General features: G+C 44.5%; 2 protein-coding genes and 4 non-coding genes across 7 annotated transcripts in view; 1 reads left to right on the forward strand and 5 right to left on the reverse strand.

The window, feature by feature from the left end:
* Nucleotides 1-268: 268 nt before the first annotated feature.
* On the reverse strand, nt 269-25,851 carry LOC148443212 (mitochondrial import inner membrane translocase subunit Tim23). The gene is made up of 7 exons (XM_088463080.1): nt 25,192-25,851; nt 21,863-21,921; nt 19,839-19,932; nt 14,947-15,031; nt 13,760-13,818; nt 13,001-13,111; nt 269-1,171 (listed from the first exon to the last, which is right to left on the reverse strand). The coding sequence occupies exons 1-7, from the start codon at nt 25,286-25,288 to the stop codon at nt 1,056-1,058; spliced, it is 621 nt and encodes a 206-aa protein (XP_088319206.1). The 5' UTR covers nt 25,289-25,851; the 3' UTR covers nt 269-1,055.
* Nucleotides 9,000-9,199, reverse strand: LOC148443213 (small nucleolar RNA SNORA74). The gene has a single exon (XR_015875728.1). It is a non-coding gene; the product is annotated as a small nucleolar RNA SNORA74 (small nucleolar RNA).
* On the reverse strand, nt 13,532-13,732 carry LOC148443214 (small nucleolar RNA SNORA74). Its single transcript, XR_015875729.1, has one exon. It is a non-coding gene; the product is annotated as a small nucleolar RNA SNORA74 (small nucleolar RNA).
* On the reverse strand, nt 14,041-14,243 carry LOC148443215 (small nucleolar RNA SNORA74). Its single transcript, XR_015875726.1, has one exon. It is a non-coding gene; the product is annotated as a small nucleolar RNA SNORA74 (small nucleolar RNA).
* On the reverse strand, nt 18,833-19,033 carry LOC148443216 (small nucleolar RNA SNORA74). The gene has a single exon (XR_015875727.1). It is a non-coding gene; the product is annotated as a small nucleolar RNA SNORA74 (small nucleolar RNA).
* PARG (poly(ADP-ribose) glycohydrolase) overlaps nt 25,515-27,738 on the forward strand; it is a 174,689-nt gene continuing 172,465 nt past the window's right edge. The window contains exon 1 of one of the 2 annotated variants that reach the window (XM_088463078.1): nt 25,515-25,781. In XM_088463078.1, coding sequence (XP_088319204.1) covers nt 25,652-25,781 — 130 coding nt within the window. In that variant the 5' untranslated portion in view covers nt 25,515-25,651. The remainder of the gene's footprint in view (nt 25,782-27,738) is intronic. The other variant, XM_088463079.1, reaches the window with a different exon arrangement.

Consider the following 27,738-nt stretch of genomic DNA (forward strand, 5'->3'; position numbering starts at 1 on the left):
TAAAATCCTTATTGGATACCTGTCATATAGGCAGCACAGAGGCTGCATGAACATAGTGATTTCAAAATGCTTTGAACATATATACAATAGTACAATTTATCAGCAAGCAAAGAAAAACTTAACAGTTGTTTGGCTCGCCAAGTGATTTTGTTTTTACCCCTCCCATACACAAGGGATCTAAGTGTTCTGAGCTACATACAACATGCACAATAACTTAACGCTGACTGTAACATTATGAAAAATAAGAGACAGAAGAGGGTGAAAAAACTACATTGAATAACTACAGTACCATTTATTCCAATGTTACAACTAAACTTGACATCACCATTATAATTTATCTATCACTGATCTGGCGCCATTGGGTTTCATGGGACCTAAATCTAACAAGATAGTAGTAGTGACCATTGCCATGGAATGCTTTGTCCTCATAACATAAGCTCCCAGTCAGGCAAGAAAAGGCTGTGACAGGAGATGCATGCATCCATTCTGCTGTCATTTCTAAAAGGCATGTCGTAACGTTTCTTACATAAAACCAACGTGTGCTCAGCTCCACTTTAAAATAACTATACATCGAGTTACAGCGATGCTAGAGGAATATTAAGATTTCTTTTGATATATATTTCACTTAATTTTTCTTTTTTTTAAATGATAAATACATATTTTGACTTCAAAGGTTTGTTTTAACTAAAATTACAGAAAATCTAGAGTTACAATACAGCAACTCATTAAATATTTGGCAAAATAACATTTAAATATAGAGATTTATTTATTTTTGCATTAAAACTGACAGAAGACCATCGTAATTAAGCCTATAGATGCCAGCACTATTTGCCGGCTATAGACTTCAGTCTTTCAGGAATGACTGTGGGGTACGAGGGCTTTAGAACCACAACCACAAAATCAATGTTCAGTGCCAGTGAAACGTTCCAATCTCCAACCAAAACGTGTTCAATTCAGGGGTCCAAATGCAAAAATATTCACAAGACTGATGTCCAGAAAGAGACGAAGTACAGTTCCAACAATAGTTAATTATTTCTGTGCAGTCCGAATAATTTTTATAACGACAGATGTGTTGATGATCCCTTAATATGCTCCCAGTTGTTATATACTGCATAGATACTTGTAAGTGCTAAGCCGGCAAGTCCACCACGGGCGATTCCACGCAATCCAGCTAAGGGAGAAAAATTAAGAAATGTTAGTCTCCTAAAATTCAAAAGCTAGCACTAGCAGATGAAAACACACTTTTAGCACCCCTCCCAAATATTGACTGACAGTACAATTTCACATAGAACAATTTAATATCTATTTTGTTTTAGCTTATAATAAGACTTAATACACACTGCTTTGCAACTGCCACACAACTTGAAAAATGCTCAAAAAAAAAAAAAAAAAAGTTTATATCCCTCTCATAAAATATATATATTATATAACGCGCACACATACATACACACAGTGCATCCAGAAAGTATTCACAGCGCTTCATTTTTTCCACATTGTTATGTTACAGCCTTATTCTGAAATGGAATAAATTAATTTTTCTTCTTAAAATTCTGCACACAATACCCCACAATGACAAAGTTAATTTAAAAAAAAAAAAAAAAAAACACCTCTAAAAAATCACATGTACATAAGTATTCACAGCCTTTGCTCAATACTTTATTGATGCACCTGTGGCAGCAATTACAGCCTCAAGTCTTTTTGAATATGATGCCACAAGCTTGGCACACCTATCTTTGGCCAGTTTCGCCCATTTCTCTTTGCAGCACCTCTCAAGCTCCATCAGGTTGGATGGGAAGCGTCGGTACACAGCCATTTTCAGATCTCTCCAGAGATGTTCAATTTTATTCAAGTCTGGGGCCACTCAAGGACATTCACAGAGTTGTCCTGAAGCCACTCCTTTGATATCTTGGCTGTGTGCTTAGGGTCACCCCAGTCTGAGGTCAAGAGCGCTCTGGAGCAGGTTTTCATCCAGGATGTCTCTGTACATTTCTGCATTCCCTCTATCCTGACTAGTCTCCCAGTTCCTGCCGCTGAAAAACATCCCCACAGCATGATGCTGCCACCACGCTTCACTGTAGGGATGGTACTGGCCTTGTGATGAGCAGTGTCTGGTTTGCTCCAACACAACACCTGGCATTCATGCCAAAGAGTTCAATCTTTGTCTCATCAGACCAGAGAATTTTGTTTCTCATGGTCTGAGTCCTTCAGGTGCATATTGGCAAACTCCAGGCGGGCTGCCATGTGCTTTTTACTAAGGAGTGGCTTCCGTCTGGCCACTCTACCATACAGGCCTGATTGGTGGATTGCTGCAGAGATGGTTGTCCTTTTGGAAGGTTCTCCTCTCTACACAGAGGAATGCTGTAGCTCTGACAGAGTGACCATCGGGTTCTTGGTCACCTCCCTGACTAGGGCCCTTCTCCCACGATTGCTCAGTTTAGACGGCCAGCCAACTCTAGGAAGAGTCCTGGTGGTTCCGAACTTCTTCCATTTATGGATGATGGAGACCACTGTGCTCATTGGGACCTTCAAAGCAGCAGATATTTTTCTGTATCCTTCCCCAGATTTTTGCCTCGAGACAATCCTGTCTCAGAGGTCTACAGACAATTCCTTGGACTTCATGCTTGGTTTGTGCTCTGACATGCACTGTCAAGTGTGGGACCTTAAATAGACAGGTGTGTGCCTTTCAAAATCATGTCCAATCAACTGATTTTTACCACATGTGGACTCAAATTAAGCTGTAGGAACATCTCAAGGATGATCAGTGGAAACAGGATGCTCCTGAGCTCAGTTTTGAGCATCATGGCTGTGAATACTTCTGTACATGTGATTTTTGCAAAATCTCAAAAAAAAAAAAAAAAAAAAAAACAACTTTACATGTTGTCAATACCCATGGGGTATTGTGTGTAGAATTTTGAGGACAAAAATGAATTTATTCCATTTTGGAATAAGGCTGTAACATAAAATGTGGACAAAGTGAAGCGCTGTGAATACTTTCCAAATGTAATTACTATAAAATGTGTGTGTGTATACACACACACAACTTTGTAGTTGCTAACTTGTTAAAAATATTTAGAAAGACTTAATTTATTGTATTTAAACAAGAACTATTGTCTCATGTGCCATAGGATTGCCAATATGCAATCAGGACATTTCTTGGTGCAAAATCCAACAATTCTAAGTAACTTCCCTAGAATGCATATGCTCACATCAAGCAGTGACAACATAGCATTGGCAGGAACATCCTTGCTAGTTATTCACTTATTTGTGTTACTACACATTTATAAAGTTGATAGGAGGAGGTTACCTGGCCAAATTATTTGTACCTTTTACTGGTTATAAGAAATGTATTTTTAACTCCAGTTCTCCCATGGGATGTATTACCTGTATGAAGGATTTGAGGGCCAATGGCCGCCACATGTGCAAGTGGTGTATAGCTTACAAATATCAGCAAATGTGTGTATGCATCACTACTGCACTTCCAATGAATTTGCCCCTTTATTTGCACATTTTGGATCAGATTCAAGAGGACACAGAAGCGTACACAGCAGTGTCTATCGGCGGTTGCCCACCGGAAACTTTATGCAGATGCCAGTACAAAGTCCTTCCCTGGTGTACAGCAGTGTGTCAGAACGTGCAAGGACTGAAATGCCCACTTGCAGCGTCCATAGGACACTAATACAGTTTGATGCATCTTCAGATGCCACCATCAAAACTTGCACAAGCCCTATGGCAGGTGTAGTTTCTGACTGACTACGGCCTCCTATTTCTGAGTGTGTACGCAGCCGCTTTCATGGACTTCCATTAAACTGACCATATTTGCGTGCCTTACTAGTCACCACCCAGGAATGCTCTGAACCTTTCCACATTTCTGATACAGTTAATCGCTACAGCAGTTGTGTGTAAACTGTGTATAAACACATGCACCATAGGAGTTGAGGGATTTTCACGCACACGCAGTTGCAAAGAGGGAAAAAAAATCCCCTACAAGAACAGACATCGCATCCATCTCTGCATCAGGCCCTGTGTTTCTTATAGTGATTAAGTAATTGGATCATCTTCTAATTGTATAGTTACAAGTAACCAGGAATTTCTCAGAACTGAAAGACATGTGAAATGATGATGTGCCTTTAAGCTTATTGAATAACACTAGAGGGAGGTTCTGCTTTCTGTAAATGGCTGAATAAATCGCTTGTATTGCAAATGCAGCGGTCTCAAATTATGACAATGTAGGGAAAGTAAAACAGACATTGGAAGTTTAGTTTTACGGTTCCTGTACAGCTTGTCCTCTATGAAGGCAACTCCCATCCCTGCACATTAATCTTGAGTGACACTGCTCCCACCAATGGTGTGCCATCTACGATAGTGTGTCTAGGCAGCTATTTCCACTTTGTGTTTTTCTTATCAGTAGTGAGCAGCAATTAATGCAATACACAGCCTTGTCAGTGTGGGTCATAGTTCATCTTTTATTGAGCTGAGCAGACACCTTGGGACATGTGGAACAAATATGACCCTTCCCTCACATATGACAAAGGCAGTTGTTGGAATTTATTAACCCCCACCTACTTTTCTAAACTATCATAGGCTTAAAAAGGCACTCCCCACTAGATTTAGCAAGGTCTAAAAAAAAGCCCTGACGATTTTTATTATTGACACTTTAAGAAATTATAGTTAGTTATAATGTATTAAAAAATTCCTGCAGGTACATAAGGTGTCATGCAATCACTTTACTCCTGGGTTTAGTTCCGGCATTCTTACTGAACATCTGTGGTCGTCATTCAAATACCTCTCCAGGCTACAATGTCTTACGCTATATAAATATAGCATTGTCTATCACTGCTAAGCTCTGGGAAGCAGAACCTTTTTATAAAAGGGCTGTTTTTAGAGCATTTCCCTAAAAAAATCTGAATAAATATGCCCCTAAAACTTCTAACATTTTTCATTAATTGATAGTCATGCCAAACAGCCCCTCTTGGTGCACCAAGTACTGGGCGAATCAGCCAAGCGCAGTGGTTCCCAAACTGTGCGCCGCGGCACCCTGGGGTACCTCAGGTTGGTGGTCCAGCACCAAATCAAATTATTTATGGTCAATGTAAATATGTGCACAAACAGAAGGATAACCCTGTCCACCACCACATAACTAAACCTAAGGATAACAGGTAAGCACAATTTACTTCACTACATTTTTTTTTCGGAATTTTTCAACAACAAACTTTTGGCTTAGGGGCGCCGAGAAAACAATGCTGATACTTTAGGGCGCTGTGATTCAAAAAGGTTTGGGAACCCCTGGCCTAGTGTTATTTTCGCTCAAAACATGCATCTTATTAGTGTTCACTCTAGCTCCGGCGGCAGGCAGGGCGCTGGAACCAGAGAGGGCACCTTTGTGTGCGCGCCGGAGAGCGTGATCCTGAAAAAGGGGGGGTGGCTATTGAAAATGGGCGTGTCTATAAGACATGTCCCCTTTTCGTCACTCTTGGGGGCGTGCCCGGCACTTACGGATACACCGGGCAGCCCCCAAGCGCTGCAGACAGGGAGAATAGATGCCGGGCGCACGCTTTTTGCCCTCCTGAAGGAGGGCAGGGCGCCACGCCCCGCTAAAACAGCCTAGCGGGAAAGCCATCTTATTCATATGAATAAAATTGTAAGAGAACTTTTTTGCAAGATTGCACTGATCAGTTTCCGCTGTGCTTCATCTGCAAACATTAATTCCTGTGCGGTTAAGGTTACAGCCTAGCGTCTGGAGTACACTGCTTTTGCAATGTGAACACGCAGAATTTAAAGACAGACGGTACACTACTCCTCTCACAGCAGCTCAGTCACACTGGGCGTCTAGACGCTGTGTGGCGTATTGAGGCTAGGTGTACGAGTACACATCTGTCACTTTCAAACACACAACCTGAAACCAGGTGCCAAACCATACCCTGGCTCACAGCACTGGAGGACATTTTGCTGTGTGTATAATAAAAAGTTAAATAAGTCTCAACCAGATGTGTTTTAAGATTTAAATTTTGTTTCTTAGGGGCATATTCAATTGCCGGTAGAAAAGTCCCGAACTTTTTGCATGGAGCACTTTCCGCCTACATCTCTGGTTTTGGATCCGGAAAAGTATCGCGCGAGCGGTCGCTTTTCTCCCTATTCAATTCTAAGGGACGCAAAAACGGGAACCGGCGAAACTCAACTCTGGTACTGGCTCCTTGAGGAAGACTCATTGCTCAGAGTCGAAATGCGTTGGTGGTTTATGCAAAGGAGCCAGTACCAGAAAGTGGAAGGAGTGTTTGTTGTAACATCAACCTAGGAACACCAGCAAACCCATTTGTCTATCCCGGGAGACGTTTGGAGGTTCACTGCACATGCCATCTTTGGGTGTTTAGGAAACTACACCCCACCCACATGGTACGACGCCATTTGTTACTTTTTTGGGTGACAGATTTTATTATATGTTATGTGGATTATTTATTGTGAGACATTTTGAAATTAAAACTATATTACGCTATATGGAGCATCTTTTTTCTTCACGTTTTATGTGACCTGATGGATTTGTTGTGAACAAAGGACGTTTGTGGCGGTCCTAAAAAGACTATTTTCTGATCATTTCATCTATTTTTGAGGAATTCCGTGAACATTTAAAGGGACCTACATTTGTGATTGTTATTACATATACCAAGTCAAGAAAGTTTTCATATCTTGCAAGAGGGCGCTGACACGTGCTTATTGGTTTATATATATTGTGGAGAAGTATTGGAGACTACTTCAGCACTGTATTGCTGCCCTTATATTGTTTATTGAAGCGCTAGTGATCCTATTCTTTTTCTTTTGTCCTGCTGAAGGTATTTGGGAGTATTTAAATGGGTGCCAATTAGCATATTTGCATAGGGAGTGAATAGCATTTAGCAATATTTTTTTCAACAAAATTACTAGTCCCAGCAAATTTGGAGTACCTGAAAATGGGGGCTAGCATAATTAAAAGTAGATAAAGTGTAGTTTTAAGAAAAAAAACATTGAAAATCCATCTGCAAAGTAAAAACCACCTGGGTATACTTGGGGACCCCCCTGGAGTCTATTTCGCTAGTTTTTAGGCTTGTCCCCCAACTTTGCACTTTTTGCCCCCAAAACGAAAGTACTTTTTTGAGATGTTCTAAAGTATTTTTTAAACTTTTTTTGATGCAGTTTACCTTTGGGGGACTGTCCTAACACTGCACGGGGGGGTTCCTGCAACTTTGCACCCCAAAATCGCACTTTATTCCGCCTCCAGAGACAAATCTTTTTCGCCTATCTGAATGCATTGACTTTCCACTTAGGCGATAAGTCATTGCAATTGAATTGGTCTGTAAGTCTCCAACTAGCGAAATGACATAGGCGAAAACTTTGCCGATCACGGCTTTTCGCCTGCAATTGAATACGGGCCTAATTCAGAATACATAAATTACATTTTAAGATTAGAAGCACATAAATCCAAAGAAATATTCTTGTTTACTTCTACACTGCACCTGTAGCACTAGTTCTATGACAATATTTTGCTCCATATACAAAGTATGCAGAGTCATCAGCCAGGATACAACTTTAATTCCTGCTTTGACAGCATAAACCCTTTACCTTCACCAAGAAAATGTGTTTCCTTATTGTTGTCTTACACTTTATTATGAAATCAGTCATTTGAAGTCAAAAGGACTAGACTGTATTGCACTGGTCAAACAATTAAAACAGTTTAAAGCAATAGAAAAGCCATCTACCACTCATAAATTCCTGACTTAACACATACTGATGTAATTAAGAGAAATGTAAATAAGGGAGAGGTTTATATCATGCGAACTGTAATAAAAAGTTTTCCCTTTTAAATCTAGAGCACCAGTGAAAGCTCTGATTCTGCACATAAAACGGCTGATAATCAAGTCTTGGCCTAGATAACATTATCTGGTTTTAAAAAGTTCTGGGCAAACATTCTGAATGAACTGAAGAAATCTGTATTATACTTTTCATTTGTAATTCTAAATACATGGAATACTCGTTTCTACAGAGATTGCACATATTTTCTGATGACACTAACTCAATGTATTCTGGACTACAGGTTTAGGTTTTACCTCCAGCTGACCGTAACATTGGCTGCTTTTGCCCACCATGCACATCACTGTTAGAATGTGTACCCAGATTTACAGTAACAGAAATCCATCATGTATCTTTCCCTTATATGTGTGGCCCAGCCGACAGTGCGATGTAATGCTACAGAGTGCAATGTGCCGTTACATTCTGTGTGTAACAGCACCTGGTCGTTCACCACATTATACCATCTGCTGTGTGCACACAATCGGGCGTAAATACTGCAGGAGCAGTACGATATTTAGTTCTAATCCGTGTCATAGGGTGTACCCACAGCTTTAGTCCATGAAAATGCTTGTTAGCAGACAAGGAAAATCGAAGATGAGCCTATCGACTATAGATCCAGTTTAATCTAGATCTAAAGGGGCCTATCCATTAGCAGATCTTTCTCTACGATGAAAGACAAAAGATTTATCCCTTGAAAACTCCTGGGGCTTCCGTGACAGATATCTGTCTTGTACATTACAGATTTTTACGAACGATATTGCATGACATCATTCAGGGAGTGGATATTATTTTATGTTTCTATTAATTTTCATTAAAAATATCGTTAGTCGTTCACTGCTTATAAACTGAGATATTTCTAATATCTGGCAGCGATAATTGACCAACATGTTGGAGACTAAAGACAATTCTTTGGAGGACAAAGTTTAAATATACATATTTATTGATCCCAAGTATTCTATATTAGCCAAATTATCAATCCCTTCCTAAACAAACATGTTGCTTCACAATGTGGACTCATCTGAAAAATTGGTTTAAGGAAAATGATTTTGCTTAAAGAAAAAAAATGATGGGGGTGGGGGTGTGATATCCTGGTAAGCTACTGTAAGCCATAGGTGTACAGATGGAGGGCGGTATTAGCTGCATTCTTTGTAGAATTGGATATTTAGTGATCCAAATACATAAGTGTGCACTTCCAGACTAATGCCAGACAGCCAAGGGCAGGCACTCAGCAGTTTCAGGGAAGAGCAGTGCTGAGCGAGACTGGGGTCACAAGTCACTAGAACAGTGACAGTGACTACCAGTGTAAGCAGCACATTCCTCTACCAGCAGTGTAACACTATCACAGGTATGAAAAAAACTTGGACAGCTGACTACTGCTGGAAACTAATCTAGGACAACAAACCTCATCCAGTACTGGCAGGCCACGACATGACAACCTGCTGGGTCACATGGAACATATACCAAGGGAATGATTGCTTGGCTTGCGCAAGATAAATGGTCACCAGACAATTCAGCAAAACATGAAAATACTTCTATCTGCTCTCAGAACATGGAAAGGATGCCGAAAAAAAAATATATCTTGAACTCTGCCACAAAGCAAGTGCGGAGCACGTTCAGAGAAAACACAAATACTTGTGGAGGTGTTGAATGTGACCCATTAAAAGGATTTCTCTCCCTAAAAATAAACTATGGTCGGTTATAGATGCCATGATGTGCATTTCATGAGGTCCCTTGCCATGGCATTAGTCTATCAAAAAGATCAAAATAACCAGCTAGCATAAGCTTATCGCTGAGGAATACAACTTCCACTTATGCTGCCCATCCACTAGCAGACCTCAAAACGACTGCACAGTTACGACATTGTAATCGTGCAGTAGTTTCAAAGTCTGTGATGTGCCTGCACTGAACGAGCAGTCGTTCAGTGCAGGCTCATCAATCATCTGCAAACATGCTCAACCTGACATTATCGTCAGCTTGTCCAGCATGTTTGCCCGATGATAGATGTCTAAACGACCAGCGAACGATTAACGATAATGTTAAATCGCTCAATTTAATCACCTAGTGGATGGGCACCATTAAGGAGCAATTCAATTAGGTGCGACTTGGCTTCTGCAGCTGTTCGCACAGCAAACTTGCACTGGGAATAACACTTGTAATCCAATTCCAAACTCTTATTGCTTTTTCAGAGAAAGTTTGCATTTTTTTGTGCGTACCCCATTGAGGGTGTAAATAGGTAGGGAAAAACAATTTGATTGGCAGTGATTCCTAAATGCGGTCCTCAAGGCACACCAACAGTTCAGGTTTTAGAGAAATCCATAGTTGAGCACAGGTGGTTAAATCAAATAGGCTGAGGTACTAATTAAGTCACCTGTGAACAAGCATGGATATCCTTGAAACCTGGACTGTTAAGGTGCCTTGAGGACAGAGTTTGGGAATTTCTGTTTAATGTCAGGACAGCGTGCAGATCCCTTGGATACACCCACCCCCAAATAACTAATTAGGCATTTGGAAGTTTTCAATTACTAGTCATTTTTGGGCAAATAAAACAAAAAAAATAAAAAATTGTTTCAAATTACCCCAAAATCAACTTCGTATAGGCACCACAAACAATTCAAATACATTTTAAGTGAAAAATATTTGCTTTCCATCTTTTTTTTTTTTAGTGACCTCAAATTACCACAATGCATTTTTCGTTTAGCAATTACAATGGGGGAGAAGGTCCGCGCTTGTGTATATGCAGGTGGTTATTGAGCATATAGGAACATGTAGTACATTTGGAATGATTTTAGTTGTAATCAGGAGTCATGGTGCCAATTCAATAATATACAGTGATCGCGCTGAGGAAAAAAAAAAAAAAAAAATATTTGTGGGTCCCAGGGACCCCTTACTTTAAAAAAATAGGGGTCCTACTCCACAGTTTCTGGGTCCCACTAATATTGTCTGTGACCCTGGAGTCAGCACATTGTGGGAGGAGGGGCATAAATGTCAGCAGCTAGACAGGGGCAGACTGGAGGCAGAGCAGGCTGGTCACCTGCGCCAGACCCTGGTGCCATTGCCGGCGGTCAGCGCAAGTCTAGTGCCCAGTGTGAGCCACAACTAGAACTGTTCTCAAGCCGGCCCTGCGCGACCAGACACTGCAGGGCCGGTTACATGCAGCCATGGGTCACACACACAGGCTCAGAGAGCGGTCTCACTGAAGAGAGGTAGCAGGCCCCGCCCCCAATCACCAGCGGCAGCCCGCGATATCGGAGGCAGTGCCAGTGGTGGTGGTCGGCAGGGCTTGGGCGGCGATTGGACAAGGAGAGGCTGCAGGCTGTGATTAGTTGGGGAGACCCATAGAACTGCTATTGTCTGCTACAACGCACAGAGGTTAGTAACCCACAGCGTGTCATGCGGGACCCAACCCATTTCTAAAACAGCCATACAATGCCTATAGCGCGTAAAAATGTGCTATAGCACGTATTTTGCAATCACGGATCTAGCGTGCACGCTCAGTTGCAATTAATAAAAACATTTAAATGCCATTTCCGGGACGCGATCGAAGCTGCATCCCAGTCAATGTGTACTCGGCGCACATGCTGACATCTAGGAGGCGCAGAAGGCACAGGCTACAGACTACAATGACATTGGAAACAAGTCAAATCGCTCACCATGTTGTGAGTGCAACGGGACTCAGTTTTTTTAACTGACTGTCCCACAGGAGCCAGTCTCAAATCCCTCACTTGTGTGCTCGCTGCAGACCAGCCAATCACCTCGATGCTGTCGGCAGTGACTGGCTGCTGCAGCGCACATACAGCAGCTGGAGCAGCCAATCACCACCAATCGCCCCCTGCTGTGTGCACTGTGTCCACCTGACCTCAGCGTTGCTCCCGGTTTGCCGGATTGTGCTTCCTCCTAACTAGTGAAAAGATCCCCTTTAGTAAAGGTAGAGACTGGTGTCCTAATGTTATTTTTATACAGGGGAGCATTATCTAATGCTCTATAGTGCCCTGTTTGATTATATGGGAAGACTACCAATGTGTCCTATTATACTAATAGTGGAGTAAACTATTGTTACCCCATATGCTCTCCTGTATAGTCTCCTCTCCCCTTCTGCACTCCTGTGTACTCTGCCCTCCCACCCGTGCCTATTCCCATGTCTGTACCCCTTCTGCTCTCCCCTCCCACCTGTGCCCCCTATTCCCTTTGCCCAATGTCATCCTCAGTGCAAAATATGAGCTATAGCGCGTTTTTATAAGCTACAAGCAGTGAGGCATAGTGATAGGACCCAGAAACTGTGGAGTAGGACCCAAATTTTTTAAAGTGATGGGTTCTTGAGGCCCACATTTTATTTTTAATTTTTTTTCATTCAATGCGATCACTGAGGTTATGGGACACCACCCCACCAGTACACAGCACCCACACCTCAACGGAACTGGACTGAAAATCCCCATCAGTTACAAGAACCTACATCTATCAGAGACAATAACCTACTCACCTCAGAACTTTGATTAACAATTTTCTTGGTAACATTGCTTATACAAGTGGCATTTAAAACTTTATTTTATTGAAACAGAGCGTGCACATATTAACCTGTATATTATTGAATTGGAGCACTGACTGCATACACACAATTCCTTCCCCCCATTGTAATTGCTATTTTGACATTATATAGGATCAGGTTATTTCTGCCCCTTTCTTAGTGCAGAGCGGGTCTTCGCCCCCACTACTATTGTACATTTTTTTTTTTTTTTTTTTTTTTAAAGTACAGAAATCATTTGACAGTTTAAAAACCTGCAGTACTTTCCGTATGCCCACTAACAGCCTTGTGTATGATTCTGCTAATGAAGTTACCACCTGGTCTCCTCACTATTTCATGCACTTATCCCAGGTCGAATTTTGCAGAGAGAAAAAAAATAAATTATATATATATATATATATATATATATATTTTCATATTCTAATTGGATCTAGCAATTCCCAGGAGTGCGCATTCATGCGATGTTTACGAGTTTCATAAAACAAAGTTGCACCTAATTGGATTGACCCCTTAGAAGAGGACCTTCAGAACCAGTGCCATTATATACACCGAGCTGGAAATTGTATGCAACTAGTTAAATTAAGCAAGTACTTTTAGACCAATGTTAAATGAATCAATATATTATATATTACACACACATTATATAAAGTGATGGAGCAGCACCTGTTGATTTGTACAACATTCCGGTCATTGTGCCCGCAGCTACAGTGTTGAGGTCATCTTCTGCGCCTCGGGTCTTTTCTATTACCACCCCAAAGGCACTGTACAATAATGCTGAAAAACAGAACGGACGTTACAATGTACTGCCACTAACAATGTAGAATAAAAAGCAATGTTACACCACATAATGTACAATACAGCGCAATGTTACACCATTCTTCAGAGAACATTTTATTGATTCTTGCATACCAAATAAAAATGTGAGCAACATGAACTTGAACCATGAGAAGCTGACTTAGGTTTCGTAAAAAAGACCTTCGACATTGAACAAAGTGAGAACATCGCTGACATGAAACCCTTAAACAAATACAGCTGGTGAAGTAGCCATGACATGCGTCAGCACTGATTTAATCACATTAGAAGTTTCCAGGTCAAACTTTATCATCATTTAAGAGGTTGATAACCATCATACAGGTTTAAGTAATAAATCACACAACGGCTCTGTACAAAACACTTGTTAAAGTATGCTTTTATCATGTAAGCTTCCATACTAGCACTAAACAGACAACTGTTCAGCATACTCTCAAGGAAGCACAGCACGTCCTTGTACTAAAGGCCATGTGCCACTAGAACAGCGAATATGGCATCAAGTACGTATTGGCAGTGCATCCATCTACCAGCAGTATAACACAGTCACAGGCATGACACAGCACAGGACAGCCAATTACCACTGGGAAACTAAAGTAAACCAGATTCACTTACCTAAAGATCCCAATGTGTTAGCCCACAGTGCACCCTGCCTTGTAACCATGTTCAAAATCCTAAACAACACAAATTTGCACAGACAGGAGTTAGTACAACTCTTATGTTATTAACTGTCATGAAGGATTCTACAGCTTATAAATGTAAAAGGATATACAATTATAACAAATACATGAAAAAAAAAAAAAAAAACCTACCAATTTAAAGGAGCTAGCAACAACTAAGCCAACACAAACATGTATAGAATAGTTTTGTTTTAACTCTACAGAGTTTTACAAAAAAATGTATGCTTCCAGACTAGCACCAAACAGCATGGAGAAGAGTTCAGCGCACTCTCGAGGAAACATAGAACTGCCTTATACTAGTGCCACGTCACCAGAACAGTGACTGTGGCATGCAGTATAGAATAGCAGTGCCTTTTTCTCCCAGCAGTGTAACACTATCACAGGCATGAGATGGCACTAGACAGCTGACTACCGCTGGGAACCCAACCTACAGCACGCTGCAGTTTACAATTTAAAGATTACATGTGACATATACAAATGTAAATAGAGAAAAAAAGCCCCACAAACATGGATAAGTCAAAAACTTTATTTAGTAAAATGCTATGTTTGCAACAGACTTAAACCCATGTTAAACTGCAGAGGTCTACAAGTGATATATATTCTCAAATAACCTTCACTAAGGGCCAATCTACTGACACCTGGTGGCGCCTTTTGATTTTGCAAGATCATGCTATTCATTTTCAGTGGGCATTATTAGATAATTGTACACTTCACAAGATTTTTCCCTTGGTCCAATGCACAGGATCTCAAATGCTGTCCTCAGGACCCCAAACAGTACATGTTTTCCAGGTCTCCTCACAGAATCACAAGTGAAATAATTAGCTCCACCTGTGGATCTTTTAAATGTGTCAGTAAGTAATTACTACACCTGTGCAGCTGCTGGGTGACCTGGAAAACGTGACCTGTGTTGAGACAGTTTGAGAACCACTGATCTAATGTGTATTTAACCCATAAGGAGTTTTTCTTGCAGTTGTGTTTTCCTTGGTACAAAGTTAAGTAAACAAATTACTAGGTACTAAATGTATTCACTTAACCACATAATTACTGCTTAGATCTAAAATAATCGTTTCACCAAAATCAAGAAACAATAAGGACAAGGCTAATAACCCCAAATATACTTACTGAACATTCTTGGGTTTGGACCAGGACATGTTCTGAGTTTCCTTTAAGCCAAGGCGCAGACCATTTAATGCACCAAATGCTGCTCCTAAGACAGAACACAAAGTAACACAATGACACTCCAAGAACGAGTAATTGTGTGCGTAACTCAAAATATTTGGCTGGGTCTTGAACCACTCCAATATGCTTACTGGGGTTCTTCCAATACAGAAACGCTCCTCCACGGGTTAAGAAAATATGAGATATGGTAAGAACTTACCCTTGTTATCTCTATTTCTACGAAGTCCATAGGGTTCCACAGGATACCTTGGGGTATAGGTGTGACGTCAGTCGCAGGGCACCAAAGAGTTAAGCTTTCAGCCTCCCAGGATGCACTAGGTCCCCCTCCTATACCCCGCCCCCGAGCCAAGGCACCTCAGTTAGTTACCAAGCCATAGGCCGGAGGAGGAGAAGGAAGAGAGAGAACAAAGATCTGGACACATACAAGAATCACATTCTCACCAGAGGGAGACGGAAAACCGGTGACCAGAGCAAAGCCCATCTGCAGCACAGGTGCGACAGGGCGGGAGTCCTGTGGAACCCTATGGACTTCGTAGAAATAGAGATAACAAGGGTAAGTTCTTACCATATCTCATATTTTCTACTTCAGGGTCCAAGTGGCGTAACAGGAGCTCTGGAGATCCTGCCACCAATAACAGGTCGTCCAAATACGGCAACATGCGGACTCCCTGCAGCCGCAGAGAAGCCGCCATGACCGCCATCACCTTGGTGAAAACACGTGGTGCTGTTGCCAGGCCAAAAGGTAACGCCCGAAACTGGAAGTGGTCGCTGCTGATTGCAAACCTGAGGAACTGTTGATGGCGCCAAAGAATAGGGACATGCAGGTAAGCGTCCTGTATGTCCAATGACACCAAGTAGTCCCCAGGTTCCAGCGCCAGAATGATGGACCGTAGGGTCTCCATCCGAAACTTCGGGACCCGCAAAGACTTGTTGAGTGCTTTGGAGGTTGAGAATCGGACGATATGACCCATTGGGTTTCTGTACCAAAAATAGATTTGAATAGAAACCCTGGCCCCTCTGGGAGAATGGAACCGCCACTATAACTCCAGCCTGGAGCATAGTGTGCAATACCTTCCGCAGCTCCGTAGCCTTGTTCCGGTCTGATGGGAGACCCGTGGTGAAGAAGCGAGCCGGGGGTCTGTGCCGGAAGGAGAGGGCGTATCCGTGGGAAACCACCTCCAGCACCCAAGTGTCTGTCGTAGTGGTCGACCAACACTGGGCGAACTGTAGCAGGCGGCCTCCCACCCTGGGATCCCCCAAAGGGAGGCCCGGACCGTCAGGCCGCAGGCTTGTCATCTGGCTTGGGGGCCGGACGTCTGGTACTCCATGCCTGCTTCCGGGGCTTGACCGATTTCTTAGGGCCAGCCTGTCGAGGAAACGACTGTGGTTTGGGCCTGCCCTGGGCCCTAGATGACCGAAAGGACGATGGTCCTGAACCAGAAGGAGCAGCGGCCGACGGGAGACAGGCAGATTTGGCTGCCGCCAGCGTGGCCACAATCTTATCCAGATCCGGACCGAAGAGAACTTCTCCGGTAAACGGCAACGCTTCCAGACCTTTCTTGGAATCTGCGTCCGCCTTCCAGGATCGCAGCCACAAGGTGCGACGAGCAGCTACCGCTGCTGAAGAAATTCTAGACACCAGAGTACTAATGTCTAGAGCCGCCTCGTTGATGTAGGTGGCCGAATCACGGAGATTGCCAATCAACTCCGCCTGATCGGCCGGACAGTCGGATTCAAAAGAAGCCTCTAATGAATCCGCCCAGCGCTCCATCGCTCTGGCAACCCAGCAAATGGCCATAGCCGGCCGTGCTGCCCCCCCTGCAAGGGAATAAGCGGACTTCAGGCAGATTTCTACCTTGCGGTCCGTAGCATCCTTAAGGGAGGACATGGATGGCATCGGCAATGTGGCACTACGGACAAGACGGGTCACGTGAGAATCCACCTGTGGAGGGGATTCCCACTTCGCAAAATAATTATCCGCGAACGGATAAGCCACCGCCAGGCGTCTCTGCGGCTGGTATCTTTTGCCAGGTTGTTTCCACGCCTCCTCTAAATGGTCCACCAACTGACCCGAAAGAGGAAAGACTGTGGCATCGCCCTTCACATCTTTGAAAAAGGCATACTTAGATTTAGCCGCTGGGGGAACTTCGTCCTCAATCACCAAGGCTGTGCGGACCGCCCGAACAAGTCCAGGAATATATACTTTGGACTTAGCATCAGCGTCCTCAGTATGGAGAGGTTCCTGATCGTAAGGATCTAGAATCTCCCCATCATCAGACGTCCCTTCGTCATCCTCATAAGGAGCGGACAGAGACGCCACCGGCCTTTTATGAGACCGCATCACAGACTCCCCTTGCAACACATCCGACAAGTGCTGTACAGAACTCGTCAGGGAGTTAACCCACGCTGGCTCCTGAGAACCCGGGAGCGGGGAAATAGGGAGACTGTGGGGTACCACCAATTGTCGTGGGAACCCCTGCATGGGTGACGACACCACAGACTGCTGGGACAAACCCATCGGAGTAAACGCGGGCTGCGGAGCTAACTGGCCCACTAAAGCTGTTAACGCCTGAGCGAAACAAGCCCAGGGCGGCTCCTGTACCGGTGCTGTAACCGTAATAGGCCGCGCCATGGACAAACACTGCCGGCAAAGGCCCTCCGCGCTACCCTCCCCCTCCGCTAACGGTACTTTGCACGTGGTACACTGTAGCCGGAGGGGAAAATCACTTTCAGACATGATGGCACCACGTATGTGACCTCTCTCACCAATTAAGTATTAAATAGGCGAGAGACCACCCTGCAGCACCGCACCGCAAGGGCTTTAGCAGAAAGAACAGGGACAGTAATAAAGCTGACAGTTTAGAGAAGAAAAGATTACAGGCAGCAGCGCTAGCACAGTCACATACAATGCAGAAAAATAACAATTCCTGCACTAACAGCGCTGATCACTCAACTACACAGACACAGGGCCTGGTAGGACACAGCGCTGCATACACAGACCTGACCACAGCGGAGGAGAGGTATGCGGGGGGACCCAGACCACGATGCTTCCTTCCAGCGCTTCCAGCAGCGTTCACCATGCGTTCTGGAGAAGATGGCCGCCGAGGAGCAGAGAGGAGGCTGGCCTGGGGGAGGAGCGCTGCCACAGGACCAGTCGGCAGCATGCAGAGAGAGCTGTGTGCAGCGGGGGAGGCGCCGGCTGTGAGACAGGGAAGGCGCGCTCCCCTGGCATGCATTTAACCCCTGGGACGCCGCAGCGCTACCGCTCTGCTGCGGTCCGCTGTCCCAGGGGGTAGTGGAAGCGCAGGTTGGTCGCCTGGCTCCACGCTGCAGCCAGTCCCCAGGGAGCCCCCTGCCTGGGGACTTAGGACCATGTGATCAGCGGGGACCCACCGCGGGACCCCGCTGCTTACCTCTGTCCCCCTTGAATCCGGCCATGGTCCGGAGCATCTGGGGTCACCGCTAGCTGTGACCCCAGACGCCCACCAGCATCCCCGGATCAGTACCGGCGTTCTGGTACCGGCGGGGTGTAGGGAAGACAGCATGGACGTCAGGACTGACTGTCCATGCTGTTCATCCAGTTGTGCAGCCACAGCTGCATGAAGAATAAGCTTCAGGGGCTCTTCTAGCCCCCACTCCAACAGGTGCACCCGACTCCGGCCGGGCACCAAACTAAACTGAGGTGCCTTGGCTCGGGGGCGGGGTATAGGAGGGGGACCTAGTGCATCCTGGGAGGCTGAAAGCTTAACTCTTTGGTGCCCTGCGACTGACGTCACACCTATACCCCAAGGTATCCTGTGGATACCCTATGGACCCTGAAGTAGAAATAGCTGTGCAATTCCAGACTAGCACCAAACAATGAGGCTTGTGTGGCGCACTCTCAAGGAATCCCAACACTACTAAATGCCAGTGTGAGATGTCACTAGAACAGTGACAATCATCACCAGCATGAGGTTGTAGTGCCTTATTCTCCCAGCAGTGTAACGCAATCACAGGCATGGCAAGCACTGGACAGCTGACTACCACTGGAAACTACTATTAATGTCATTGATCTGCACTAACTACGACAACATTCATATTATATCATGCTCTTAAGCAGTATTAAAAGTTGCATACCACCTAGTATGTACATTGTACTGACTTGATTCACTGAGTAGATGCCCTGGGGTTGCTTACAGCAGTTTTTTCTATTCTACAGAACCGGCAAACTTGGTTGTATTCACCAATTTAAAATCGTGCCAGAGAAGATGCTGTGCATGGGAGGACCACAGATCTCACACCTTCTACCATTTAGATATGCATTTTAAAAAGAGATTTAGTTCTACCATGCAGCATTTAGAATCAGTTATGTACAAGGATTTAGGTGACTAAATGGCAACCCAAAACAATCCTTGGTACAATTACATGTACAGTCATAATTGCAGCCTGCTGAAAAAGTCTAAATGAGATTATCTAGCCAGAACTCTGATGAAGAAAACCACCCACAATTTCAAGAAAATCAAAATGCCCTGCACACCAATGATATATACAAATATTACTTACTGGAAACAAGACAGACAAGTAACATACTGTAATTATCAAATTCCTAGGACCAGAATACATTCATACTATAAACTACTTTAGTTCCATTTAAATTGACAAGAGATCATTTTGGTTTAATGAGCAAACCAAAATTTTAAAATTAATTTTTCTGCATAATGTAAAGCAGATGCAATTAAGTATTATGCTTATTAAATGATTTACTAACCAAGGATGGAATGTTCCATTTATCACTATAGCAACAAGTGATGTCACAAAAGCATCTGGAATGTTTCAAACTCACAGTACGTACAAACCTGTCATACAGCAACCTCCGATAGTGAAAAACGCCAGCTCAAACCTGCCACGAGTCTTATTTGCACCAGTAGGTAATATAAATTCATCTGTATCCTACAGAATGACAAATAGTCAACAATTTTCAAGACCACAAATTTGAAGAGGGTTTTAAAATATAATTTTTCAGACACTTTCAATTTTAGCAAAGGACTTGCCCAAGGTCACAAGGGCCTGAAACTAAAGATTGCAGCAAGATTATCCAAACGCAGCTTCAAGAAGCTTTTTTTGACCTTGAGAACATATTCCATTTACCACATCCTATCAGCAAGTACATAAAAGGTCAGTCTTAAGGCACACATCTACTAGACTATTAAATTGAGCGACTGAACGATAAGATAACGTTATAGCGTTCGAAAATAGTTTGAAGATTGTTTCAAAAAAATGTCTTAAACAACCAGCGATGCGCGCTCCCGCTGGTCGTTTAGACATCTATCATCACACAAATATGTTGTACAACCTGACGATATCCTACACGGCTCATTCAGTGTAGGCACATCACAGACAGACAGACAGACAGATTACAATGTCATAATCGTGCAGTCTTTTGCCTGTCGTCTAGTGGATGTGTGCCTTTAGAGGGTAGAGGTCATTTGTAATCCCTTCTATATATTGCAAACCAAACTGGCCAAAACTCCAGCGTGCTGTCCCACCTTTTTTAATAGATCATTGTAAATATTACCCTTGACTATTTCATGCGCTATAATCCTCTCACAATACAGTAATTTATACCCCTTTCGGACATACTGAGATTCCCAGGTTTTTGGCCTGCCTCAGGTCTGAAAGGACCAACCCAGGAACACATCCCCTAGTTGCCGCCACTGCAAATGACCAGGATATTTCCTGGGACTTAAGTCCCAGGAAGACAACCCTGCTCAAGTCTGAATGGTGCAATCTGTGATTTTACTCCCGGGCTGCACCTAGCAGCTTCCGATTGGGCGGCTAGGGCTGCCTGCTGATGACATCATCAGCTGAAAAGAGACGCTGCACATGCAATGACACGTATGGTGTGTGCGCTCTACCAGCTGGTGCTGCCTTTAGTGTGTGGTGGATTTAAATCTGGGGTGGGAAAGTATGTCATGCACCTGTTGGACTGCCCCTGTGCTGCAGAGTCATTTTCTGTAGTGTCTCAGGAATCATTTACCACTTCCCTAGTGAAAGCATCCACTTGACAAAACTGTGAAAAACTGTAAAACAATAAAAAAAAAACCCTGTTTATGTCTGAAAGGGGTCAACCCGGGAATTTCCCGGGTCTCCGATGTAGTGTGAACGGGGGTCTCAACCAAAAACCCAGGATTTTGCTGAGGAGAAATACCCGGCTCTGAGCAGGATAATTCCCGAGTCAAATGTCTGAAAGTGGTATTAGAGGTCTGGCCTTGTGGGAAAAGAGGGGCCTGGAACTATATAGAGCAACAACTACTTTTATGGCTACAGTACCTTTAAAGCTAGGCTTACCATATCTCTTTCGGTACACATGAATTACACAGGTTTAAGCATGTGGCCAGCTGACTTCAGGTCTCCATTTCATCTGGTTTTAATCAGCCACAAAACCTGTGTAATTCACATGCCCTGAATTAAAGGGATTATATGGCATGCCTATTTAAAGCAGAATTTCTCAGCCGGTGGTGCAAGCATTCCAAGGGATACTTCCACCAGCTGAATTAAACTCAACTTAATATTGAGCAGTTTAATATATATAGGCAATTACATTAAAAAATACATCGTCACATTTGACAGAGACCCAGGGGTATATTTACTAAAGTACGGGTATTTAGAAGTGGAGATGTTGCGAAAAGCAGCCAGATTCGTGCTATTATCTTCTAGAAGGTGCTAGATAGATGAAAAGTATAATTTGATTGGTTGCTATGGACAACTCAATTTCTGAAAACCCCCACTTTAGTCAATATACCCCCAGAGTCTCTTGGTGGTTAGTATGGCCAGCTTTTCTATAGAATGTACTATTAAGTGAATCAGTGGCATGTCTTACCTGAATTAAATACCTTGGATCCACATTTAAATAAGGGGAAAGAGGACTCATTCCAGTTACTGTAAAAAATAATAATAATTACTTTAATTCTTATATGTCCTTGATAAGAAACTGCATTATGTAAATTCACAATGAACACTGCAAAGTATGCATGTGTAGTTATTTACAATAACAATGCAGATGCTGTGTGACACCGAAACCGAATACCAGCATGATTTCCAGAAACAGACAGTCCCATCCCATATCACGACAGAAAGCAGACTGATTGTTGTCTTGTGTCTCCCCTCCAACCCCCACCCACCCACGCCAGCTTCACACACTCCTGGGTTTTGGTAATGGTTGAGACAAAACGTCAGCACACCAAGGAGCAGACCTCTATGATTTAAAGCTGCACTGCTATATAGTTGTTAAATATTAGGGATAGGTGTATTAAGCTATGGTATTTAAACCAAAACAAGGGAATAATGCTGTTTAAATGGCCTTGGGATGAGGTTTATGTATATAATATTTATACATTATAGTATATTATACCTATGGAAACAATAGAATTGTGTCAGAGCGCCTAAAAGTGCCACACAAGAAAAATACATATATACATAAAGTGCAAGTGCTATCTGTGCAACCAAACATAAGATGGATGATCTATTGCAAATAAGAACTGTTCACTAATCAAGTATATGCTACATACTTATAGTAAAAAATACAATTTATTTAAGATAGAATGGGACATTAAAACATAGAGACAACAATAAAAACAGCAGCAAAAAATACAAAAATAATATCTGGATAAGGTTGATGCTAATAACAAATAGGTATCTTATCTTGTTTTTAGTTAAGGAGGATTAAAGCATGTCCATGAGGTACAGGCCCCCAACACGTTTCGTCCCTGATGGACTTCAAGGGGATCCCAGAATTGAATAGCTCCCAGAGCTATTTAAGTCAGTGCGCTGTGTGGTCGGAGAATGCCAGTTATCGCGCCTCAACAAGGGGGTTAAGGTGCGGTACCCGGCATTCTCTGACCAAAGTGCTGGGCGCGCAGCTGTCTTTCTGCATAGCGCAGCGCTTACAGCCACGCGCACAGCACTTTGGTCGGATTTCTCTTCATATCCCCAGGGGGATGCAAGAAGAAATTCTTAGCCTGCCCAAACAGCAGGGTTTGAATTCAATTGATTGCAATGTTGAATAGCCCCGGGAAGGAGGTCCTGGACCGATTTAAGTGCTTTTAGTCAGACTTAAGAGCAGGCTAAGTCCAACTAGAAGCACTTAAGTCGGAGAATGCTGGTTAGCGCAACTTAACAACCTGCTTTAGTCGCGCTAACCAGAATTTTCCAACTCAAGTGCCGGCCAGAATACTGCTAGAGCCACGCTAAACTGTAAAATAACATCGCGGCTGACGCTTTAGTCTGGTTTCTGGAGGGTGCAAGCTGAAATCCTCTTTAGTCGCCTTAACATCACAGTCAATTGAATAGCTCTGGGACCTCCTTCCCAGGGCTATTCAACATCGCGATCAATTGGGTAAATTTTAAAAGTCCCCAATTTGCAGATCTCGATGCCCAGACAACAGGAGATTGCGCAAAGCCATTGAATACGTATGGGCCCCTTTACTTATACCCCTTTCAGACATACAGCAAAAACCTGGGATTTTAGACATGAACGTACATCAACCCGGGATTTTACTATGTGTGAACAGAAACGATCCGGGGCGAAGTCTCAGGTCCACGACCCTGCTCTGTACCAGGGTTATTCTTGGGTGCAACCCAGGTTGCCTCTAGAGTGAATGCATTATTATGTATTATTTTCAACTTTTTTTTTTTTAAATAATATAAGATTTTTGTCTTTGTATAGGCCCAAAAAAACTTTCTAAAAGGCTATATTCATAATTTTATTATTGTAAAGTGAAAATTTATTGGTTTTTTTATATATAAAAAGAAAAAAAAAAAACTTTGGAAACAAACTTTCTGGCCTTCTCTCTAAAAATGCCAATTTTTATATTATGTTATTACTGTGAACAAACAACAAAGCATCCCCTTTAAAATCATACCAAATTCCAACGCAGGCCCGGGTTCAGTGTGAATGTATCAGACCCTGGAATGTCCCAGGTTTTTGGTGTAGTGTGAATGGGGGTCTCAGACTGAGACCTGAGAATTTCCTGAGTCATCATGTATACACACAATCAGATTTTCCTTCAGATTTGTACAATAACGATTTTAAAAATCGTTCAATCATTCATATCTGAAAGAAAATCTGACATGCGCTCCCGTTTGTCAGATTACTATATCGGACAACTGATGTGTTTGCAGTCAGATTTGGTAGATTTTCATTCATTTTAATACTGTAAAAAATCGTTCGTAGTTCATAAAATCATTGGTAAAATCGTTAGTTTATCATTCGCAGTTCATCTGACAGATCTTAGGTGCATACACACGGTCATATTTTCCTTCAGATTTAAACATTAACAATTTTAAAAAAATTAATCGTTCATATCTGAAAGAAAATCTGACATGTATCCAACGATGAGCGTTCCCGCATCTCAGCTAATGATATCTGATGTGTTTGTAGTCAGATTTGGACAATTCCATTCATTTTAATACAGTCTAAAATCGTTCCTCTGACATCCTGACCATGTGTATGCACCATTAGGTCTGAACGGGGAATTAGTAGCATTTAAATAATTGATTCTATTCATCACCAGTGAATCTTCTGTATGCCACATCATGTATGATCTAGAACATAGGTTCTCAAACTCGGTCCTCAGACGAAGAGCGAGGGCGGCCGAGAAGGAAACACGGCAGGAGGAGAAGGGAGTCATTGAAAGTCATCCCTCGAGCCAAGCTTTTGCCCTTCTGCTCCACGGGAGGTTTTTGTCCTCCCTGAGCTCGCCTTAGGACACCTGCATGCATGCAACAGTGCATGTTTTCAAGGTCTCCTCACAGAATCACAAGTGAAATAATTAACTCCATCTGTGAAAATTTTAAAATGTGTCAGTGAGTAATGACTACACCTGTGCACCTGCTGGGTGACCTGGAAAACGTGACCTGAGGACTGAGTTTGAGAACCACTGATCTAGATAATAAATTCAAATCTACACTGTGCTAGATCAATCATCACTAGGCACAATTTCAGCAGCTTAAAGGCATTTCCATTGATTAAAGAGTAAATATACTCATCCCCTGTGCCGGATAGGTAGATTGGGTCAAAGAGGCAATGGGTGTGGGTGATGAGCCGCCAGGCGGTCACCATGCAGACTCGGCCAGGGAGCACACAGTCCCCGGATGGCGGCGGAGCGAATGTGCCCGGTGAAGGCTGGGGATTAGAAGCCGCATACTTACACGGGACCCCGGCCAGGTCGGACTGAGAGTAACCCGGGGTGGAGCCGAAAATACTGCCCAGGCCGCCCCGACCCCCGGCGTGGCTGTTGCTGTCCATCTCCCCCGGCGCTCACAGTGCCTCGTGTCTGCTGCGGGTCCCCTCTCTCTGACCTCTCCGCAGCTGCCGTAAAAGAGGCCACTTCCTGTTTTGCAACACTACGTTCTCCGGCGCAGCTTCCTTTTTTACGGCCCCCCGGAAAGGCAACTGCTGTTGTGCCTGTGCGATGCGTGCGTGCGTTCAGCCAATGGGCGCCGAGCAGTCAGGTGCGCATGCGCGGGGCAGCAGGGAGCGTAACAAAGTTCAGTCTCTCCCGGAAGTGAAGAAAGAACCACAGCTGGGTAGCGCAGTGTGTCTCAATAGCGGAGTGACGTGTTGCCGGCTGAGGATGAGCGGACACTCTCCGGCTGCGTGTGCGGAGCAATGAGTACGGGCTCAGACGAAGGGCCGCTCAGCAAGAGAGTTCGCACTGAGGGACCGGAGCGAAACACCGAAGCGACAGAGAGGGGCTCCCCGGGGAACCGGGGCCCTAGCAGCACAGTGGGGAACAGAGGTGATCCTTATTCCCGGCGTCCGGCCACTTCCTCTGTGTGCATATGTCTCTGTGATCTGGCCCTTACAGACCCTCCGACAAGACCCCTTCCATCGGGTAGAAGAGACTCTGCTCATGAACTTCCCTCTTCATTTATGATTGTAGCCACCTGTGTAGAAACACCTGTCTTATCAGTTACCTAGTTCAGAACAGGTGACGGCAATTATACATTAGGTGGGAAGTCCAGGAGCAGAGCGTTTTGTACCTAGTGGAAGGGGTCATGTTGGAGGGTCTGCTCTTATCTCCCACTCACCGCGACAGCCGCCTACTTGGGTCCCTCTCTCCCATTCACCGTGACAGCCGCCTACCCGTGTCCCTCTCTCCCACTCACTGTGACATCTACCTACCCGTGTCCCTCTCTCCCACTCACCGCGACAGCCACCCTACCCGTGTCCCTCTCTCCCACTCACCGCGACAGCCACCCTACCCGTGTCCCTCTCTCCCACTCACCGCGACAGCCACCCTACCCGTGTCCCTCTCTCCCACTCACCGCGACAGCCACCCTACCCGTGTCCCTCTCTCCCACTCACCACGACAGCCACCTTACCCGTGTCCCTCTCTCCCACTCACCGCGACAGCCACCTACCCGTGTCCCTCTCTCCCACTCACTGTGACATCTACCTACCCGTGTTCCTCTCTCCCACTCACTGTGACATCTACCGACCCGTGTCCCTCTCTCCCACTAACTGTGACATCTACCTACCCGTGTCCCTCTCTCCCACTCACTGTGACCTCTACCTACCCGTGTCCCTCTCTCCCACTCACTGTGACATCTACCTACCCGTGTCCCTCTCTCCCACTCACTGTGACATCTACCTACCCGTGTCCCTCTCTCCCATTCACCGAGACAGCCACCCTATCCGTGTCCCTCTCTCCCACTCACTGTGACATCTACCTACCCGTGTCCCTCTCTCCCACTCACTGTGACATCTACCTACCCGTGTCCCTCTCTCCCACTCACCGTGACAGCCACCCTACCCCCTCTCTCCCACTCACCGTGACAGCCACCTACCCGTGTCCCTCTCTCCCACTCACCGTGACAGCCACCTACCCGTCTCTCCTACTCACTGTGACAGCAGCCTACCCATGTAGTTCTCACACTCGCTGTTGCGACAGCCACCCACATGTCTCACTCCCACTCACTGTGACAGCAGCCCACCTTGTCCTCCACTCACTGTCTCTCTTCCATTCACTGACAGCAGTCCACACGTGTCCCACCCACCATGTCTCTCTCTCACTTACTATGACAGCCACCCATTTGTGTCTCTTTCTCTCCCCTACTCACCATGATAGCCACCTATCCGCTTCCCTCTTCCCTCTGACTGTGACAGCTGCCCTCCCACCGTGTGTCTTCAATTCACTGTGACAGCCAACCACCCACTGTGATGCCCACCCATGTCTCTCTCCCACTCACTGTGACAGCAGCCCATCCATATCTCGTTCCCACTCTATTTTATAGCAGCCCACTTTTGTCTCCCACTCTCTGCTGGGGCAGCCACCCCCCGTGTGTCTCACTCACTGCTGGGACAGCCACACACCGTGTCTCTCTGTCTCTCTCACTGTGACATCCACCCACTTGTGTCTCTCTCACACTCGCTGTGACAGCCGCCCTCCCACTCTCTTTACTGTCGGCAATCCACCGTGTGCTATCTCCCACTCACTGCTGTGACAGCCACCCACCATGTCTCTATCCCACTCACTGCTGTGACAGCCACCCACCATGTCTCTATCCCACTCACTGCTGTGACAGCCACCCACCATGTCTCTCTCTCCCACTCACTGTGAACAGCCACCCACCATGTCTCTCTCTCCCACTTACTGTGACCACACTCCTCCCATGTCTTTCTCTACCACTCTCTGGCAGCATCAGCCCACCCATGCGCCTCTCCCACTCACTGACAACCATCCACCGTGTCTC

The sequence above is a fragment of the Taudactylus pleione genome, unplaced genomic scaffold (genome assembly GCF_031769625.1).
Source record: "Taudactylus pleione unplaced genomic scaffold, aTauple2 ptg001314l, whole genome shotgun sequence".
NCBI classification, from domain to species: Eukaryota; Metazoa; Chordata; class Amphibia; order Anura; family Myobatrachidae; genus Taudactylus; species Taudactylus pleione.